Source organism: Aotus nancymaae, unplaced genomic scaffold, assembly GCF_030222135.1.
Source record: "Aotus nancymaae isolate 86718 unplaced genomic scaffold, 86718_ANA_hifiasm-v0.15.2.pri h1tg000032l_0, whole genome shotgun sequence".
Lineage (NCBI taxonomy): Eukaryota > Metazoa > Chordata > Mammalia > Primates > Aotidae > Aotus > Aotus nancymaae.
The window spans coordinates 4,077,531-4,100,680 of NW_026988445.1; the positions used below are offsets into that span (position 1 = coordinate 4,077,531).

Consider the following 23,150-nt stretch of genomic DNA (forward strand, 5'->3'; position numbering starts at 1 on the left):
GTGTACTTCTTGGACAATAACAAATAGGGGTGTAAGATATTAGCTAGAGAGTGTATTGCCTGAATCAGGGAACTATGAGGCATGGAATTTCCTATGGGAACCCCTGTGTAACCCACACAGAAAATCTCATGAGGCATCTGCCCCCTCAAAATTAATAGAAGATTAATCAGAGCAATATTGTTGAGTAAAGCTCTGTTACTTTTTGTCTAATTCTTTCTTTTCATGCCCTGATCCTGGGGAAATAAATAAGAAAAAAAAGAGGGAACTGAAGACAGAGGAAAATGACCATGCCCTCTTTCCCCTACTGTAGATCCTTAAACACAAATCAGGTTTTAAATTAGACTGTACTTTTTTTGTTTGTTTGTTTGTTTTGAGACAGAGTCTTGCTTTGTCACCCAGGCTGGAGTGCAATGGTGTGATCTCGGCTCACTGCAGCCTCCACCTCCCAGGTTCAAGCAATTCTCCTGCCTCGGCCTCCCGATTAGCTGGGATTACAGGTACCAGCTGCCATGCCCGGTTAATTTTGGTATTTTTACTAGAGACAGGGTTTCACCACATTGACCAGTGACCAGGCTGGTCTTGAACTTCTTACCTCAAGTAATCTGCCCACTTCAGCCTCCCAAAGTGCTGAGATTACAGGTATGAGCCACAGCGCCCAGCCTAGACTGGAGTTTTTAAAAAAACACCTAAAATAAGTCTTGATCGCTAGTTGCATTGGTCTTTGTCACTGAAAAGTGACTGGAAAACCATGGGACCTGCCTTAGATGTTACTGATTGGTGAGCAAGGGAGTGCTGATGGAGTTTGCTGGGATAAATTGGTTGGAGAAAAATATAGCTCTTTCAAAGAAGCAATTATATAAAATTCAAAAAGACTCACATGGTTTTCATTCCCAACAATATTGAGCAAAGGGTCGATTCTCGATATGTATTTATGACTTTCAGGAATAAATTAGACAAAATGGCTAAAGATTATGTAAGGCTAGTGAATGAAAAGTGAATATTAAACCCAAAATATCATTACAACTAAAAGGTTTTGCCATGGACAGTAGCTCAAGCCTGTAATTCCAACACTTTGGGACATCGCAGTGGGAGGATCTCTTGAGGTCCAGAATTTGAAACCAGTTGGGGCAACTTAATGAGACACCATCTCTACAGAAAATTTAAAAAATTAGCTGGGCATGGTGGCATGCATCTGTAGTCCCAGCTACTTGGGAGGCTGAGGCGGGAGGATCACTTGAGTGCAGGATGTCAAGGCTACAGTGAGCTATGATGGCGCCACTGCACAGCAGCCTGCATGACAGAGCAAGACCCCGTCTCTTAAAAAAAAAAAAAGGGTTATGCCAACAAATATTCATTATTTTGTATGACAGTTACTCATCCATGTTTTGTATCTTTTATATAAAAGGATGATACAGTTATTTCTTATTATTAAATGTGAAAATCTCAGTTTATAGAACTGACACAGGAGATATGATAATTATTTTTATTACCAAATTTTTCTTCACATTAGAAAGAAAGTCACCAAAGGAGTCCTTTTAGAAAGCTATGTCTCCCAGAGTGTTTCTGTTGTCTAATAAATGGGTCTGGGGAGAAAAGGCTAAGATCATCAAGTTTAAAAGAGCTGCAGCTAATTTAAGATCATATGTAAAGAGCAGTAACATTTTATGTTATCTAAGCCAAAATGAAAATGGGATTAAAAATCAATGTTATCAGTTTACTCACACACTCTTCATAACATGACAATTGTGAAATATCTATTTTATTATTATTGTTGTTATTTTTTGCCATGTATCTACTTAATGGTAAAGATATATGAAACAACCACTTGAGGAAATTTTGACTACCTCCCCTTGACATTGGGAAAAGAAGTTTGGCAACTAGAATCTAGAAGCTAGAGTTAGTAATTCTAGATTTTATTCCCAGATTGGAAGCCAATTTTTAGTGACCTATATAATGCTTATTTCTCAGCACCTTATGCTTGATTCTACATGGAGTGAAGTACCATTTCTGGGCAAACGCATGATCTGGGCTTGATGTTTTATAACCCCATGGAACAAGTAAGGATATACTTAGAGCACAGATAATAGGTAAACCGCCTTTGCCTTTAAAATCCCAAATTCTCAGATTTATTTCTGCCAGCACAATGGCAGATGCCAGTGAGAAAAAGCAAACAAACCCAAATGGTGGTAGCAATATCGCCAACCTTGCCAGGAGTGTTCCCTGTAAATACCACCATGGAACTCCTGCATGCCAAGCAAGGCTAAATACAGTTCTTTCCTGACACCACACAATTCATCACAGAGCTAATTGGGAAGGGTGTTTAAGGCCTTCTAACTAAAGCCTGTTTTCAATAATGGAAGGTATTGGTCTAAGGAGACCCCAAGAATCTTGATCTCCCTCTTTCTCCCTTAGAAAGTCCTACATAGAGGTGAAACTTTTCATGAGGTTGGGAGAGCAGCTAGTGATGCATTAAAACCCACACTCTTTCCATTTCTCTGCTCCTGCTGCCTCTGCTGCTGCTGCCGCTGCTGCTGTTCCTGCCAACACATACGCTTCTCACCCCCATGGAGGGCCCCCACTGCCAGTTCTCCATCCACTGCCACCACAAGCAGAATTCATGCCTCCATTGCACCTGTTTTATGTGGCTCTCTCAGCAACATCCACCTGTCTATAAACAACTCTGGGGGGACCTTGGGGCAAGCTAGGGATGGCACCACAACATGGGCAATTTATTGGTGGCCCCTTGTGCAGAGATGAAATCTTAATAAACGAGGGACTGATGCATATGAGCTAATGCTAATTGCATTAGCATTACCTCTTGCAAGGCTGTGGATTGAACTGCACTCCTGCAATGGTGGGAATGGACTCTGTGCCTCATTAATGGAGAAGGCACCGTAGTTCCTTTGCCCAGAAGAATTTTAGCCAGAGTGGCCAATAAACAAAATCTTGAAAAATTTCATACCGCAGGCACAGAAAGGAAAGAAGACAGTAAAGGTGTTTAACTGGTGCAGAATTAGATAAACAGAAGTAGATCTAGGAAGGTACTTGGAAAGCGATTTAAAATGGAGTCTTCTTCTACAACCCCTATGGACAACATTATAGAGATTTCTCAAAGAACTAAAAGTAGAATTACCATTCGATCCAGCAATCTCACTATTGGGCATCTACCCAAAGGAAAGTAAGTCATTATATTGAAAAAGATACCTCCACTCATATGTTTATCACGGCACTATTCACAAGAGCAAAGATATTGAATCAACCTAAGTGTTCATCAGTGGATGACTGGATAAAGAGAATGTGATATATATATATACACATATATGTACACACACACACACACACACACACACACACACATATCTATCTTGATTTCCATTTCCATTTTCCATATTTACTAAATGGGAATAATTTTGCATACTGTAGAATGTAATATATATATAAATATATAGAGAATGTAAGATATACATATATCTTATATATATATAATGTGAGCCATATATACATATATACATATATATGTATATATACCGTAGAATACTACTCAGCCATAAAAGAATGAAATCATGTCTTTTGCAGCAACATGGATGGAACTAGAGGCCATTATCCTCAGTGAAATAACTCACACAGCAAGTCAAATACCACATGTTCTCACTTATAAGTGGGACTACATAATGTATACACGTGGACACAGGGTGTGGAATAATAGACATTGGACACTCAGAAGTGTGGGAGGGAGTAGGGTGAGGGATGAGAAATTACTTGAGGGGTACCACGTACGTTATTTGTGCGATGGTTACACTAAAAGTCCAAACTTCACCACACCATATATCCAGGTAACAAAACTTTGCTACACAATATATCCATGTAACAAAACTTTACTTGCACCCATTAAATTTATACAAAAATAAAAATAAAATGGAGTCTTCTAAACATGGGCAGCAGAAACTCAGCAGCAAGAAGCTTAGAAACCCAAAATGCCCAAGAGTAATAGCCTGTGCCTCAGAACTAATCACTCATTTTTCCTCACAGTCTCTGCTCTGCTCAAGGGCCAAGTCTCATAGCAGACTTCAACAACGTAGTTTAGTTTGGTATTGCATATTGACATATTGAATATAGTACTCAATGACTATTTGCCAAATCAGATTGAATTGTCAGTAATTTGTTTGACCCTGAAGACCCATCGTGCTAGTATGTAGATGTCATGCTGCTCTGAACAAAGAAAGAGTTAAATTATAGGAGGAATGATTTGTCTGAGATAAGAGATACATTTTTTTTTCTGTGATGGTGAGGAGTACAGAACATTGGATAACTGATAGAACCTCTTTTATTTTTTTCAAGATGGAGTCTTGCTCTGTTGCCCAGGCTGGAGTGCAGTGGCGCCATCTTGGCTCATCGCAACCTCAGCCTCGTGGGTTCAAGCAATTCTCCTGCCTCAGCCTCTCAAAGAGTAACAATACTAAAAATAGTATTTTTAGTAGATACAGGGTTTCAACATGTTGGCCAGGCTGGTCTCAAATTCCTGACCTTGTGATCTGCCTGCCTCGGCCTCCCAAAGTGCTGGGATTATAGGTGTGAGCCACCGCGCCTGGCCTCCATATCTTTTAAACAAAAATATTGAACACAATCTCCTACACAGGAACTGTGGGAATAAGTGAAACACAAAAACACTAGTTTATTTTCCTGGTGACCTCTCTCAAAGGTGTCAGATCATAGAGAGTCATAGTAGCCCTGATGCCCTGAAAATGTGGTCCAGTGGCCTGAAGGTCTGAACACTTGCCCAGATTGCTTTGTGGAAGATGTCCTTGTTTGCTTGAAAAGATCAGGTGGGACCTTTCTTGTTGAATCTAATGAGGCCTTCTCTTGGAATTCTTAGAGCCAAAGATTTAGATTTTGGGAGGCCACTTTAAATATATGCACACACATTCAAAAATAGGATGCAGAAGTATTGCTTTTTAAAAAAAATTATTCTGGCTATTCTATTCAGCATTGCAAGAAAAAAAATCTTTGGAAAAATAGAGTAGTGCACCAGTACTGGACTGTCAAAATGAAAGCCACGTCAGGGAGGGCCTGTGTGCAAAGAGCTCTGTGCAGCTTAAAGCTTGGGGCCACAGGCTTGCCTCTTTTTCAGAAGTGTTTTAGTATGATAAAAATAGAGCCTAGAAGATTAAATAAAGAATAGAGTTCATAGATTTATCATATACTTTAAAGCTTGTGTTTTAAAATGAAGCTGGCTATGAAGGGGTGACTTATAGGGTATTCCAGAAAGGAATTCCAGTAGAACTGTTTTGGGAAACTAAATGATTAGGCTCATACCTCTGAAAGTTGTATTTTAAAAGATCAGAGGTTTAACCATTGCAATCTTTGTGCCTTCAATAAAAGCATATTTAAATTAAGGTGCCTCATTCAGAAGCTATTAACAAGGGTAGGATATTCATAAACATTTGACTTTAAGGGTGAAAATTTAGAACATGAGTTTGAAGAATATGGGGAGAAGTAACAAATTTCCTCCTGGATTACATATCCACTCAAAAAGATCTTTTACACGTAAGAACACTGCTTCAAGTGCTTATCATATAGGAACCAGAAGACGTAATAGGAAAGACTCTAGTATATAAAGATAATTTACTATCTAATAAAAATGTAGTCCTAATTCTGAAACAGATAAAAATGAAGATAAACCAATTATCCTTTCATTTATATATTGCTTATTTTTTAGTCATATGAGAAATTTAAACACAAGGACAGTGGGAAAATATTGTACTTTATTAATTTAAGAAAGGCTCTTCTGGAGTTTTATGAAAATATATTTGCTCACTGTTACTTAAATATTTTGATAAATGTTATTCCCTGTAAGATAACCTTCATGTAAATTGGCCTTCCAAGATTTAAAGCATAGAAACATACTTTTTTAAAATAATGCTTTGTCTGTTCATTTGTTCTTACTGAGGGTTTTCCATATTTAATAAGGTCTTGGCACATTTGTATTTAACTCCTAAGACCACAAAATTGACTCTTATCCACGAAGCATCTTCAGTTTGAGAGTTGATCTCCTAGAGCATTTCTTGCCTAACACTTGCTATGTGATATTATTCTTTCTTGCATTATGGTTTAAAGCTAGTAGACAGTGGAGTTTGGGATCTGAGTTCCAGTGTAGTGGACATTATAGGCTGTACTCAAACGCTTCTCTTTTTTTTCCCCTTATGTGCAATTCTCATCTCTGCAATATTATAAAACAGAACACTCCCTGTGACAAGGACTGTCCTGTTTCTGTATCTCCCATAGAACATGAGGCTATGCTGGACACAGAGAGCTCGCAGGAGCTACTAGGTGATCAGGTGAACTGAATTAAGTTGTTCTATGGGCCAGAGGAGGCCATTCCTTAAAAAAAAATCACCAGTAAGCTATAGTGCATGCAACTTTGTGTGTGTGATGTATTTATATAAATATAAAAATAAAAATATATCACACACATACATACACACACACATATATACACATACATATATACAGCTATATATTACTAGCTTGTTGAGGAAGTAGAAAACTAAATATTCTATCTATTTTCATCTGAATCTCATCTCTATGAGGTATGAAGAAAAGCATTACATTATTCCCATTTAGTAGATATGGAAAATGCAAATCAAGAAATATTAAATTATTCCCATTTAGGCCAGGTGCGGTGGCTCATGCTTCTAATCCCAGCACTTTGGGAGGCTGAGGCAGTCGGATCACTTGAGGTCAAGAGTTTGAGACTAGCCTGGCCAAAATGGTGAAACCCCATCTCTACTAAAAATACAAAAATTAGTTGGGCAGTGGTGGGCACCTGTAATCCCAGCTGCTTGGGAGGCTGAGGCAGGAGAATTGCTTGAACCCAGGAGACAGAGGCTGCAGTGAGCTGAGATCACGCCACTGTACTCCAGCCTGGGTGACAGAATGAGACCCTGTCTCAAAAAAAAATTATTCCCATTTAGTAAATATGGAAAATGGAAATCAATTTTATGAATAAATAAAATGTGTTTGTTTTGAGGTAATCAAAATTAGTCGTATCTAGAACTGGTCCCCAATACTCCTCATACTCAGTTCAGTATCTTATCCACCGTGACTACACTGCAACTTTTCACATGTGAAAGATTTTCATGTATTTAAGCCCTAAGTGAAGAAGAATGAGAAGTTGGATAAGGAAATTAATTTCAACATATTAATCAGATAATCTGAGTGTCTGTTATTTTTTCAAGGGTCTTACCGTCACTGTGAAAGCATGCACGGTAGGGCTGTGAAATGCTGGATCGTCGGGTCTTTCCTGGTAGACTACACGGTAATGGGAGATAATGCCATTGGGAGATTCTGGCTTTGTCCAGTTCAACAGAACTGAATGAGCACTGGTGGCTTGAGCCCAAGGAGCTGGCAAATCTTGAGGTGGGGCTTCTAGAGTTCGTGTTGATGACCACAGACTCTCCACTGAACCTCTGGAGTTACGGGCACTGACCCGATATTCATAGAGCGTGAAAGGTCTCAGGGTGCCTCCTTCATCCGTAAATTCAAGGGCTCCTTCTGACCAGACAAATAAAAGAGACTCCTCTTCAATGCCAGCAGGGCGTCTGAAAGGAAACCAAGCAGGCAACCAGTGACAGCTGCACATTTCAAAACACAGTTTGTAGATGGGGTAAACATTGTTTTTTAGAATTTGTTATCAACTGAACTTTTCAACTATTTCCTTCTGGTGTCACAATAAAAGGAAAACCAGACGGAGAAGTACACCAGTGACCTAACTCAGTATCATTTTTTAAGTGTAGTTCACACACACACACACACACACACACACGCACACACACGAATTTGACTGATTATAAAAGAGTGCACATGCTTTATAGAAAACATGGAAAATACAGAAGAAATATAAAAAGCACAAAAGGTGAAACCTCATCCATAATCACATTTTATTGCCTTCCAGATGTTTTTGCTGAATAACAAAATGCACATGCAATACAAGAAAGCAAACATATTTAAACATTTTAAAAATATAGAAGCACATATTAAGAACTATTAATGCATTCTGATGTATTTTCTAGTTCTCTGTGTGTGTGTGTGTGTGTGTTTGTGCATGTATGCATGCAGTTATATTGGGGTTTTATTTTTTGCACAACTGGGACCACAGGATATAGAATTATTAAAGGCTGATATTATTGGGAATCCTACCTTCTATGGTAAATGGATTGCAGCTGGGGTCCCAATATGTTTGGTTCCCTGTATCTATGCCTTTTGCAAGTATGTTCCCAGACTCACTCTGAACTTGGCTATAGGACTTTTTTTGGCTAATGGGACAGTAGCAAATATGATGATTGCAGCAGTTTCAAAAGTGTTTGCATATTGAGGCTGATTCTTTTGCTGCTCTTAGGACCATAAAATTGCTGTGTGAAAAAGCCCAGTCTTGCATACTGGAAGATGAAGAACTATGAAGGGAAGCCCACAGTTCCTATTTTCTCTCACACAGCACAATGCTCTTTTGCATTTGTTCCCAGGATGTATAAAAAGTATTTTACATTCACTTCTTAGATGCCATTTACTTGCTCTTCATTTGAATTTTCTCTGATTTAAACCATAAACTCTCAAAGTATGGACAATCTTTTCCTATATATCAAGATCACTGTTTTTTTTTTTTTTTTTTGAGATGGAGTTTCACTCTTGTTGCCCAGGCTAGAGTGCAATGGCATAGTCTCAGCTCACCACAACCTCTACCTCCCAGGTTCAAGTGCTTCTCCTGCCTCAGCCTCCCCAGTAGCTGGGATTACAGGCATACACCACCATGCCCAGCTAATTTTGTATTTTTAGTAGAGACAGGGTTTCTCCATGTTGGTCAGGCTAGTCTTGAACTCCTGACCTCAGGTGATCCACCCTACTTGGTCTCCCAAAGTGCTGGGATTACAGGTGTGAGCCACCAGGCCGGGCAAGACCACTGTTTTTTTAAAATACATTTATTGTTGTTATACATCAACAAATCTCTATTAAACACTTTTATATGCTTGTCATTGTATTAGGAGCCAAGGTAAAAAGATTAACATGCTCCTTACCTAAAGGAATAAGTAGCTGAGTAGAGGAGATGGAGCTATGTACAAATTAAGGAAAAGAACATGATAAGATAAATAATCTAATAGGAATTTAGAGTTTTTTTTTCTTCTGTTTTTGAGACTGGGTCTCACTTTGTCACTCAGGCTGGTATGCATTGGTGCAATCATAGCTCACTGCAGCCTCAGACTCCTGGGCTCAAGAGATTCTCCTGCATCAGACTCCTGAGTAGCTAGGACTACAGATGTGTGCTACTAGGCCTTGCTAACTTTTTAAATTTTTTTGTAGAGATGAGGTCTCGCCATGTTTCCCAGACTGGTCTTCCTCAAGCAAGCCTCTGGCCTTGGCCTTCCAAGGTGCTAGGATTTACAGGCATGAGCCACCATATCTGGCCTGCTTCAGAGATCTTTAAAGGAAAAAAGTTAAATTCCTTTTAGATGTCTCCCCTAAAACTGGGTAAAATGGAGAGTATACTCTCAAAATTCTTTCAACTATCTGAGAATAGGATTGTTTAGGCTAATCTTTAGATTTTTGTTGATATCAAAACTAGGGCCAAATGCATACTCTTTCGGTATTAAATATATACAGCATTAAACTGGAATGGTCAGTTGTTGAGATGGCCCTATATATCTGATACTTCATTTGGAACAGTTCCTTTCCCATCTAGATGTAAAATCATGATGCAGGTTTGACAAAAAGCAAAGTTCTGCAGGAATTGTGGTTGGTATATCTCTGTATTCCCAGCATCTGAGCCCAGTAAGTGTTCATTATTGTTTTTTCAAGTGAAAGGCTAAAAGGTATGTAATTCCATGACTTTTCTGTGTCTTTGCCTCTTCTCCATCAGCTCTTATTTCCTATCAAGGCAGTATTCTAGGTTGGAGAAGAATGTAACTAAGACATGGACCCTCCTCCTTCAGCCCTCTCTCTAGTTGAGAAGAGAATGATGACTACATCAATATTTTCCAGGCTGTTAGGAGTATTTAATTAACACACTCTTCAGATGCTGAAAAATTCACATGCTGCCATATCAGATTAACCACCTCCATCAAAACGTAAAGGGTTATTAAGACAAAGTAAATGACAGTACCTTTCACAAAAAGGCAGGATATGTAAAATCATTGGCTTTGGGAATTTGATGATCCTCAAGTTGATAAATCATGATGACCTAAGTATGAGCAATGACAAGCTTCCTGCTGGAAGCTATAGAGGCTTCATAGATAACCCTCAATGACCTGCAATTATGGTTCGGCAGCCCACCTCATTATTGCTCGCTACCATGCATGGACCAGATTCTGCACTCAGTGTAGGTTTGCAGGGTTTGGCCTTTGTACTTGGTGCAGATATCAGGTACCAGCTGTGTCACTGGGAGAGATCCATTCCAATGAGAACCACAGGGCTCATAGCCAAGGACTCCTCTCAGTGATTTTTAAAAAGGTGTTTGCTAGGAACACAATACAGCAAATAAACCTATGATGGTCTATGGGGAAGTAACATTTTCTATTTTGTCTAGCTTCAGCCTTTCCATGACAATTTAATTTTTATTAAACTCTCATGAATTCCCAAATTGAGATGTAGTCATGGTTTCTATAAAGCTGACACTCTTAAAAATTTTGCCTAAAAGTGTGGGTTTTAAATATATATACTATTTAAAAGATTGAGTATCATGTTAGCTTCAAGTTTAACCACCAAAAGAATTAAAAGGTGCAGCTTGGTTAAAGTGTTTCTTATCACCATTGAATTCTTAAAAAATTAATACCATGGAGAGGTAAATGTCCCATCTGTGCTGCTAAAAAACAGAATCTCTTTATGTCTGAATACATTTTGAGCAGAAGTCGTTGAGTAGACCACAATTTTTCCTAATCTATTTAAGATTTAGGCTTCACCTGTTCATTTAACTGGAAGTGTTTCCTCCTGAGTCACCTGTGTTTAGAGAAATCACATTTTCAGCTCTCTCTGAATAGCCAAATGGTTATTCTTTGCTCAAGCTCATTTGAAAGATACTTCAGGAATGGATTTTTCCAACTAGAGTTAATTTAATATTGCCTAACACTAAGAGGAAAACAAAAATAAGTATAAAAAACTAGGAAAACTATTTTTAAAGACATTCACACTTCTGGGGTCTCATTGTAGAATGTTTTCTGGAACTTCTTACTCTTTCTCTCCCTTCCAGCAATTGTCACTGCTTGTTTTCAAAAACAGTTAAAACAAAATCCTAGAACCCAATGCGCTGTAACAATTTTAAGGTTATGAAATTGCCAGGTCCATTCGATGAAGATATTAAAAATATTATGAGTTTAACTAAATAATCAGAAGCATCTGTAGTCAGAGGAGATAGGTTGGAGGTCCTGGCATCTGCCACTTAGTTCAGTGACCTTGGCTCAACCTGCCTGTCTGTGTCCTCTAGTTTTTATTTCATTTTGTAAAGTACAGTTAATAACCTCATAGTGTATAAGAAACCTCTGAAAATTCATATAAAATTAAAACATAAAAATTACTGAGCAAAATGTAATGCATGATCTGAAGGAAGTTATCATGGATATGATGTGCAAAGCTTTAGGAAAATACATCTGGCATTGAACAAGGAGGTCATCCCAACAGTTCACATAAGAATAAATGCAGATCCTGAACTAGACTGCTGAAAGGACAAATGGAAACACAAGTGATTTACAAAATGCTTTGTGAAGGTTGAATCATCAAGCTTTTTGGTATGAGTAGACACTGTTGTTGAGGGAAGAGACATCACAGACCTTCCAAAAGTTTTAAGATCTAGTCCATTTAAAAATTCCTTAGAGATTTACTTTGCAAAATGGCCTACGATTATCCTTCATCTACTGATTCTCAAAAGGACTCACCTATCTGAAATTCCTAGTCCCATCTTATATTACAGTTAGCAAATGCTTGACTATAGTTTCTTATACTCCATTGTGTCTCATGGTTCCATGGCTTTTTTCTGCTAATTTTCTGTTTGGCAATACCCCTCCCCATTTGCTTTTCTATTCTCCTTTTTTCTATAGGCTAACTCTAACTAATCTTTTAAAATTCTAACCCCATATCACTTTCTCCAGACAGTATTTTCCTTGCTTTTCTCTCCAATAGAGTTATCATCTCCTTCCATGTGCTCTTTTTAAAATTTGCATTAGGCCATTTTTGCATTGCTACAAAAAATACTTGAGGTAGGCTAATTTATAAAGAACAGGGATTTAACTGGCTCACAGTTCTGCAGGGTGTACAGAAAGCATGAGGCTGGCATCTGCTTATGAGAGCCTCAGGAAGATTACAATTATAGTGGAAGGTGAAGAAAGAGCAAGTGCATCACATGCAGAGAGCAGGAGCAAGAGAGAAGGGTTGGGGGAAGTCCCAGACATTTAAACAACCAGATCTCCCATGAACAAACAGAGCAAGAACTCACTTCTAACCAAGGGCATGGTGCTAAACAAATCCTAAGGGATTGGCCCCATCTGCAACATTGGGAATCTGTTTTTGCATGAGCTTTAGAGAGGACAAACATCCAAACTATATTATTCCACCACTGGCCTCCTAAATCTCATCTCTTTCTCACATTTCAAAATGAAATCTTGTTCTTCCAATAGTTCCTCAAAGTCTTAACCGATTGCAGCATTAACTCAAAAGTCCCAAGTCTCAAGTACCAAGTCAAAAATCTCATCTGGACTCATCTCCTTTCACCTATAAGCCTGTAGAGTCAAAACAAGCAATTTACTTATAAGATACAATGTGGGTACAGATATTAGGTAAACATTCTCATTGCAAAAGGGAGAAATTGGCTAAAAGAAAGGGGATATAGGCCTGACATAAGTCTGAGACCTGGTAGGACAGACATTAAAACTTAAAGCTCCAAAATAATCTCTATTAACTCCATGTCCCACTCCAGTGCGCACTGCTGCAAGCACTAGGCTCCCAAGGCTTTGGGTAGTTTTGCCCCTGTGGCTTTGCAGAGTGCAACCCCTGTGGCTGCTCTCACACATTGGAATGGAGTGCCTATGGCTTTTCAAAATACAAGCTGCCCATGGTATCTGGGACCTAGAGAGAAGGTCTACTAGGGCAGTGCAGTAGAGACTCTGTATGGTGGCTCCAACACCACACTTGCCCACTGCACTTCCCTAGTAGAGTTTCTCTGTGAGGGCTCCACCCCTGTGGCAGGCTTCTGCCTGGTCACTGAGGCTTTCTCATACATCCTCTGAAATCTAGGGGGAAGCTGCCAAGCCTCCTTCATGCTTGCATTCTATGCACCTGCCAACTTAACACCACATAGTGGCTACCAAGGCTGTTGGCATATGCCCTCTGAAGCAGTGACCTGAGATGTAGCTGAGGCCCTCTGAGGTGCAGCTGCAGCAAGAGTAGCCAGGATGTGGGGAACTGTTCAGAAGCCTGCACAGGGAAGCAGGGCTCTGGGCCTGGCCCTCAAAACCATTCTTTCCTCCTAGGCCTCTGGTCCTGTGATGAGAGGGGCTACCTGGAACATTTCTGAAATGGCTTCTAGGCCTTTTCCCTATTATCGTAGATATTAACATTTGGTTTCTGTATAGACATGCTAGTCTCTCTTGAAAGTGGTCACTTCACAGTCTGCTTGGGTTCTTTCTCTACTAAAGGGCCAGGCTACAATATTTTCTGAACTTTTGCTCTGTTTCCTTTTTAAATAAAAATTCCAACTTTGAGTCATTTCTTTGTTCCAATATCTGATTGTAGGCTGTTAGAAACAGCCAGGCAAAGTCTTGAATGTTTTATTGCTTAGACATTTCTTCTACCAGTACCTTAGGTTATCACTCTTAAGTTCTCACTTTCACAGATCCCTGGGGCATGGATGAAATGGAGCTTAGTTCTTTGGTAGGCCACAACAAGGGGAACATTTACTTTAGTTCCCAATAACTTTTAAATTTGCATTTCAGACCTTATTAGCCTGGTCTTCCCTGTCCATATGTCTACCAGCATTTTGGTCAGAACCATTTAGCCAGTCTCTAAGAAGTTCCAAACTTTCCCTCACCTTCCTGTCTTCTTCTGAGTCTTCCAAACTCTTCAACCTCTGCCCATTATCCAGCTCCAAGGCCACTTCTGCATTTTCAGGTATCTTTATAGCAATGCCCTACTCCTGGTACCAAGTTTTTGTATTAGGCTGTTCTTGTATTGCAATAAAAAAATATCTTGGGAGCAGGTGATTGCAGTGTGTAATTTTTCCAACACTTGGTAAACCAATTTAATTTCATGCTTCCTCCTCCAGACAACTCCACGAGTGGCAGGTGCCCCTCTTCAGCTGTCTGGGTCCGAGCTTCACAGGCACCCTTCTCTAAGCCTTTACATTTTAATAATTCCAACAACTCCCCTTTGTTCCCTCAGTTCTAAAGGTGCTAGATGTTTCCTGTAGTTGCCACCTCTATGATATTGTAGAGTTCTCTTTTTATGCTTTTAGTTACCTAGTTAACAAATTTATAACTACTTACTAATTATTTATATTAAATTTCTTCTGTTAAAGTAAGTAATGTGGTTCCTTTCTCTTGATTAGACTTTGATTATTACAGAAAGTGATGGTGATGTTCACACTAAGAAGGAAATAGGAAAACTGGAAAGAGATTGATGATAGATTTGCATCTGTGCTCACAAAATTTATTATTTTGTCTTTAATAGACCATATAATATATTGATTGTAAAAATTAATAAGAAAACACAGATGAACAAAAGCAAAAGTATTTAAAAGAATCACTCATAGCCTATCATTTGGAGATAAGCACTGCTAGCACTATTTTGGTGTTTAACATTCCAGACATTTTTAATATACATATATATGTAAAAAATATACCATATATTTAAAGAAAACAGAATCCTACCAGGCATACTGTTATGCAAGCCTCTTCTTTTATTACCATGAACCTCTTTCCTTGACTTTAAATGTACATCTACAACTGCCAGATAGATTCATCTTTCTAAAGCATGGCTCTGGACAACATAGCTAGGAAAACTTTCTATTTTTATCACGCTTCACATGTAGCATATTATTTCACATATGTTATTATTATTTCACATATATTATTTCATTTAATTCTTAAAGAATTCCAAGAGGCTAATTATCTTCTATAGTCACTATCTTCACATAAAAATGGAAATTTAGGGAACATAGTGACTTGTTTAAGGTCACATAACTATTAAGTGTCAGAGCCAGGACCTGGAAGCCATATCTTCTGATTACAAATTCCACGTTCTTTCCACTATATGACATTGCTTCTCTATTTACCCTGTAAACCTTCAGCAGCTCACATTGCCTCTGAATAAAAACCTTAAACTCCTTATATCCAAAATCTATTATTAAGCTGATCTTCTAAATGTCCCCTACAAATAGCAAAGACTCCAGTCAAACCTGACGATTCCTTGACTCCTATGCTTATGTGTTGGAAATTTTGCTTATTCTATTGATTTTATTCACTTAAGATGTCGTCACCATCAGGCCCTGCTTGCTAAAATTCCTATTTACCACAACTGAAACAGAATACAAAGTCCTAAAACAGACCCGATGCACATGGGAATTTTGTATGAGTGACATTTCAAATCAGTGGATTATGAAATAATGTTCACAAACTAGTTATCATTTTTTAAGAAAATGAATTCTTATCTAATTTCTTATAACAAAATTAATTCTATATTTAGAAATAAGAAGTAGAGCCATTAAAATGCTGGAATAATAATAAAATATGTTATTTTAAATATGATCACTAAAGGGAGACTTTCCTTAATGTGGAAAGAATATAGACAAATTAATAAGAAACAATCCAATAGCAACATAGTCTAAGAATTTATAATAATATTATATATACTCCTCCCAAATAGAAAATAAATACTTTAAGTAAATGAACAATCTTACTTACAATGATCAAAACTTGAATTAAAACAATAAAAATGTGCCAATTAAAATATTGAGCTGACAGATTTGGAAGACTGATCCTGTATTAAAAGGAGTTTTCAGAATCAGAAATTCTTATATATGATATTTGAAAGACAACTTAGGAATCTCTAACAATTTTAAATGCACAAAAAGTTGACCTAGTACTTCGAGTACTAAGAATAATTCTCTGTATACTTACTGTAAGAACGTTTATTAGAGAACAGCTGTAGTAATGAAAACTTGAAAATCACCTATCTTGCCATCATCAGGGTACTGACTAATATTAATACACATCCATATAACAGAATATTGATGAGTCATTAAAAGAAATTTGGGGTGTGTGCATATATATAATCAAATGCCCAAAGAAAATTTCAGAATATGGACAATATAATTCTTTTATGAAGAAGAAAATATAAATAGAAAACATTAATGTTAATATATTAAAATTAATAGTGTTAATTCTATTAGTGAAATTATGTATGCCATGAGTAAATCATAAGAATGAATAATAATCTTAGAAGTCTTCTGTACTGTTAAAACATTTTTTCCCAACAAATGTATTTCTCTTACAATTAAAATTGTCATTAAATCTTTATTTTGTAAGTCCTAGTCTCAACAACACCAACTTGATGAAGTGTTCCATGAATATTCTTGACAGATAATTCTCTAAATTTTCTGGTAAATATTTCTGTTTTTTGCTATATCTTTTACTTTTTTGTTTGTTTATTTAGCTTATCTTACATCTCTCACTGTAGTGAAAATCACTGGTGAAAGGGCTTAGGACTCATAGAGCTTTGCGTCTCCCTCAGTATATATGTACATATATGGATAGGTAGATGGATGTCTGTCTGACTTCTGTGTGTCTGTACCTATCTATAGAAATATTCATAAATATCCATCTTTCCACCCAATACAAATTGAATTACATCAAAATTCCTTTGCCTTTGATTCAATGCTTGTCTTTTCTTAGTTAACTCAATCAACTTAATTATCCATTTTATAAATTGTTTTCACTTTCCTGCTTTGAATATCCTTTCATATCATACATTCTTCCAAACTATTTCAGATTTTATCTTTTAAAATCTTAGTAAATACTCAGAAGTGCCATCATTTGTTTCTATTTTTACAGTGTTTACAGGGTGTTTGTATATAGTTTTGTCCTTCAATGTACATTGATTAAATCAAGAGAAAGCTCATGAGAATAATAAACCCCATGAAATTTGGTTTCTGTTAAAATGAAAACACCTAGTTGGAGGAGATAATTTTATTACGCGTTTTGTAAAGTGTCAATTTAACGTGTTTGGTGAATTTTGTAGAAGGAAGTGATGAGATGTTTGCCATTTGCAAGGTTGCAGATATAAAATAAAGGGGGAATACTGAAGAATCATTATTATGCAAGCCAACCTCATTGAGAGGAGGAAGCAGATGTCCAAGATAGTCTTGTCTACAGTTGTTCAAGAAACAGGTTGCAAAACACTAACTTAAACGTTGCTCTTTATTCTTTACAAAAAACTCCTGTAGCAAATGTTTTTTTTTGTGTGTGACTTATATATAGTCAACAAAGTAACTAAATTAACAGATAAACTAAGCAGAGGGAATCATATTAGTAGTTTGTTCTTACTAGATTATTTTGCTTTTGAAATTATAAACATCTACATTTATCAGGGCAGAAGCTTTGTAATTGGATAATATTTAGGTTATTTTGTTTTGTTTTTGAAGTCATAAACATCTTCTGTTTTTATTAAGTCAGATACTTTTTAATAGGATAATATCTAGGGGAAATATTTAAACAATAAAGGACAGTTACAGAAGAGAAAATGATTCCGGAGCTTGATGAGAAGAGAGTGACAAGCATTTTCAAATGATATTTACAAGTGGGCTTCCTGTAAGTTAACAAAAATATCTGCATAGGCCAAACCCCATCTTTGGTTTGAGCTAAATGTACTTCCTTTGGTGGCGATAGAAGAAAGAGAAGGCCAATGATGAAGCTGAAATTACATGCCATAACCTCCTCAGAAATACTGCAGGCTGGTGGCAGTAACTATATAAAGGGCTCTATGTAGTCTCAGAATGAAAAAGAACTATGTGTCTCCATTCTATTTCTGTCCTTACAAATTTCTGATTTTTTTTTGCAGCTATCTAAGAAAAATTTGATATTGTTGTTGTCTAAGCACATTTAAACTTCAGCTGAAATAACTGCCAAGTGATTCATGCCTATGTAGGTGAATATAACGATTGTATCTGGAGCCCCAGTGTGCCATTTTCATTTCACTTTAAATAAAAAACAAAATGTATCTATGTCAGTCAGTGCCCTTCTGCTGTACTCAGAGGTATCAAACAGGCTACAATTATGATTGTGAAGTGATTGTGTCACATTGGAGGAAGGTTTATTGCTTTTGAGTCTGCTAGGCAGTAACACATTCTGTTTCATATTACTCTTTATATCATTGTTTGGCTGTGACTAGAATAATCAGATGCCATCAAATGCTGTCAAATTCAATTTACAGTATTTTTCATTGAAGCGGGCTTTCTGCATTATATTTCCTGTTTTCCCTCTCTATAGCTGCCATGGAATAGTCACTGTAATCACGAGCTTTATTTACAAAACCAACAGAGTGAAGCCACGTCCTGGTCTATAACAGATACTTTATTTCCCTTTATTTTGAATAGGAATTTGATGTGCTTTTCTCATGCAATTAGCATTAAGTAGATGAAAGAAAACTATCTGAAGAGGGTAGGCATTTTAGAGCCTGCACTAATGTGCTTAGCGTAAAATGCAAATTCACATTAGCCATTTTACCTGTTCATGTGTATTTGAATCAGAAATATTATTCTTCAAATTAATGTTTGCTGAGAAGAAATTTGGCTTGCTCATTTTTGGTGATGTCATTTACATAACCAGAAACACAATAATACTTTCTCTTTTCATGATTTTTTTTCTATAAGCCCTTAGCTCATCACTGAAGACCGATCTGAATCAAAAGATTTCAGTACCTAAAGTTCTAAGAGGAGCCTAAGTAAGTTTCACTAAGTTTTCAGGGTATAGGACCGAATAACAGAAGCCCTGAGGCTGCTAGAGAGACTAACAAAGGATGTTGAAGAGGTGGAGGTGCTGGGGAGATGAGGATAGAGATGATGATCGGAGAAGAAGGAAGAAAGGTGACTGTGTTTTCTGTGAAGTAGCAAGCTATCAGTTGACAGGTTATTTTGTCCCCTTGGTTCCTTGCATTATGCTTTCTGCTCACCTCCCCCTCACTTCCTCTATTCTTTCTCTTCTGTTCCTCCCTACATCTCTCCCTCACTCTCTTCCTTTGCCTGCTCCTCCTCCTCCTCCTCATTCATTATTTATTTAAAGAATACATTAATTTAAAGCAGTGTTCATGTTGATCAGGTGAAGACTAGATCAGAGAGCAAAATATCCTTCAAACAAAAATGTTCATGGTCTATGTCTCTTCCACTATTTTTTTTTCTCTCTCTCTTAATCTCTCTTTGTCTCTTTCTTCAATCTCTCTCTTCTCTATTCCTTCTTTTCTTTATTTTCGGTAGGTACGCTTAATAAATTCTGTACATGATGGAACAAGCTGCTATAATACCATCTAACTAGTGGAGTGGAGCCTCATTAAAACAGAAGGAAAACTGGAGAGGAGAGCTCCTTTCTCTGCACATGAAAAGCACCATCTTTGGAGGAATAGAGAAATCTTTTTAATCTCTACATTATAAATAATGAGAAATATTAGAATTCTTGTCTTCTATCTGGTTTCCTCTCTGGAAAGACCATGTTTTCTTGGTCCATGGGCTGCTTAAGCAGTGGTCCCCAGCCTTTTTGGCACCAGGGATTGGTTTTGTGGAAGACAATTTTTCCATACACTGGGCAGTGCAGTTAGGGGGGATGGTTTCAAGATGAAATTGTTCCACCTCAGATCATCAGGCATTAGATTCTGATAAGGAATGCACAGCCTAAATCTCCCACATGTGCAGTTCACAATAGGGTTTGCACTCCTATGAGAATCTAATGCCACCACCAATTTGACAGGATGTGGAGCTCAGGTGGTAATGCTTGCTCACCATCCACTCACCTTCTGCTATGTGGCCCATTTCCTAACAGGCCACCGACTTTGTGGCCTGGGGTTTCTGAACCCCTGCTTTAGAGAACTGTTCTTCCCTTTCACCAAATATAAGTCTACATGGGCTATAAAGTCTCATTTTTCAAGGAGATCTTACTCAAAAATTGTACATAGTAGTTGTGACTTTTTTCCTTGGTTAATTTGTAAAAGTTTGTGCAACAGTCTTAGTTCCCACCGGTAGGTGTTACATACAAAAAAACATGAATTCCCATTCAACGTAAATGTACTTGATTTTTCAATGCCGGAGTAGTACACATTCTTAAATAACTATAATTATAGTAACAGCCAAGGTTACCTGTAAATAAAGTAGTTGATGATGATTCCATTTGGTTTTTTAGGTGGCATCCATGTAATCTCTATGCGAACTGACCCCAGTGCCTTAAGAACGGGAGAATTAAGATCCATTGGGGCTGCTTCAGGTGTTTTGAAAAACATCCTACTGCTAACTCCACAACCTCCTTGAAAAAAAATCGAGGTCATTAGTAATTTTTCAAGCAGGAAAAAGAGCTACATATGAATACAGAAGGGCAATGAGATCATGAAAATAATTTTTACCTGTGCTCTTGCATATATACTTGTATATGTGTTTTAGAAGTTATTATAAATCTTTATGGGATTTGAACATTTAAATAGAAAATCATTTTTGGAAAACGCATTAATTAACCACATATTTATAAAGGCATAAACAATAAGGCATATTCTTGTCTGAACTCAAGTTTCTCTAATTTATTTCAGTCATCCTAACCAGAAAATGATAATGTACTTGAATTTCACAAGTGTATGTGTGACCTACACGTTGCATGCTTTTAATACTATTTTATTTTTTGCCAATTTTTAAACTAATGAACATTATTCAAACACACAGAAATCAATTTGTCTGAAGGATATTGTACCTCCATTGCACAGTTTCGGGGATACGAAGATGCAGAAGTTGGTTTTGTACTTAAATCAAGAATATGTTAATGTAAAATTATTTTCATGTTATCAGGTGAAGACCAGATCAGTAAAAACAATATCCCTCAAACAAAAACGCCATGGTCCATATTTTAGAGAAAATCGGACAAACTGACTAGCAATTTCTGATATGAGTTCAGCATAGCAAAATTGCAGACTTACAATTCTAACCAACTCCACAAGAACTAGCACTATTTGGAAGCAGAAATTCCTTAGGACATTTAATATAAGAGTTTCTACTACACATTGGGTATCAGATTGGTAAATTTATTTAAGGTGAAGGAAAATGTTTTGTATGCTAATGTAGCAAATGGATGTTATATGTTATATAACATATATCATAATATCATATACACCATATGCTACGTTATACATCTATATAATATATATAATATCTACACCTGTTAATGTTTATATTTAATTTAAAATAGAGATAAATAAAATAATGTATAGCTCTCTTGATTCCCTGTTCTCCCCTCCTAACATTTGGAGAGATAAAGGGAATGGGGCAGCTTTTCCTTAACACAGCACAGATACATTATAATTTCACTGACCACAGCCTAAGCCACGAAACACAAGGTGATAGTTTACGTATATAAAAAAGGGTTCAAGGAAGCACTGTAAAATACGTAAGATTCATTGGGGTTTAATTCAACTCTTAAATAACTTCTCACTTCCTCCTCCTGGATAAAATTTGAATAAAACCAAGGTAAATATGTTTTTATGAAATTTTTGGAATACTCATTTTTGTTTTATATTACCAAAGACTCCTTTATGTGAGCTAGGTGTTTTTCTTTCAAAGGGCCTTATAAAACAAGACTTTGCAAAACCACCATTTTAATATATTTAAATATTGATGATTTAATGTGCAGAAATGCATAATGCTTCACTCGATGCCAGACTGTGATTTTTCTGGGTAAACAGTCCACTACAAATAAGGAATGAAATGTTAGTCTTTGCATTTGGACTGAGAATCTATTCCTTTTTAATGAAATTTTTTAATGAAATAGTTTTTCATAAAAGCCCAGGCCAAGTGTCTGAAAGACTTTCACCATTTTGACATGCTTGTATCCTTATCTCATACTGTGTGAATGGAGCCAAATTTTCCAGGCGGGTGGACTGATGATGACCAACAGGGAAAGCCAGAGGTGTTGCACTTCCATCATTGAGTAAGACGTTGTACTCCACAGGAATGTTGGGGATGAGGATCCCTTTAAAGAGAGAGAGAGAGAGAGAGAATATGTATATATATATATATATATATATATATATATATATATATATATATATAACAGAATGGTCCACAAATGATTGTCCATTAACAACAATGTATATTTAAAATTTTGTAATTGAAAAGTAAATTATTTCTTAATATAGCAATTAAAAGCTATACAAAACTTAGGTTGGAAAATATCAGACTGTGTATTTCAAATGTAAGAAATGTGCATAATCTGTTTTTAAAAGTATAGTAGTTCTATTCAAAGAAATACTCTATTGGCAAATAAAAATGAAGGCACATTTCACTTAGAACATATAAGGCAATTATGCTGTCATATTTCTTCTAGGCTTACTTACTCTTAAGTTCATGAAAAACAACACTGATTTTGCTTGTGACAATAATTTTTCTGTAGAGCATTGTATATGCATCCTGTCTGACATGGAATCCTTGACATAATGGCCCGTAAAATATCCAAATCATGGTCTACCTAGAGGATTCCTGTGCATTAATTATTGAGTCAGGACAGTTCACTGTCAGTGAGACATATGGTCCTAAGCACAGAAAATTTAGGCTTAACAATTGTCATTTTTCACCATTGCTTTCTAAAGAAAGTAGATCTCGTCAGTTTAGCCTCTTCAAAGTCTATTTATGTAATTAAATGCTTGTTAAGTTTCATTTGGTCATGAACAACATGAATACTTTTTTAAGGGGAGGATATGAGTTTTGAAAGAAGAATATAATGGAATTTTCTATTAACTTTTCTCCTCGGTCTGAGAGTTTATAACATTTGTGAGTTTAGTTATTTACCTCTGCAGTACCTACAGAATTCTATCCTTACTCTAGAAACAGTGGAATCTGCAGATAACATTACTGAGAAGGCACAGGACTCAATGACCTAAGA

At 36.9% G+C, this 23,150-nt stretch overlaps 1 protein-coding gene across 1 annotated transcript in view; it reads right to left on the reverse strand.

The window, feature by feature from the left end:
- Positions 1–23,150, reverse strand: part of USH2A (usherin) — a 775,604-nt gene that overhangs the window by 93,781 nt on the left and 658,673 nt on the right. Inside the window, exons 59-61 of the mRNA XM_064383503.1 lie at positions 22,083–22,241; positions 20,372–20,534; positions 7,244–7,598 (exon numbers count right to left, since the gene is read on the reverse strand). Coding sequence (XP_064239573.1) covers positions 7,244–7,598; positions 20,372–20,534; positions 22,083–22,241 — 677 coding nt within the window. The remainder of the gene's footprint in view (positions 1–7,243; positions 7,599–20,371; positions 20,535–22,082; positions 22,242–23,150) is intronic.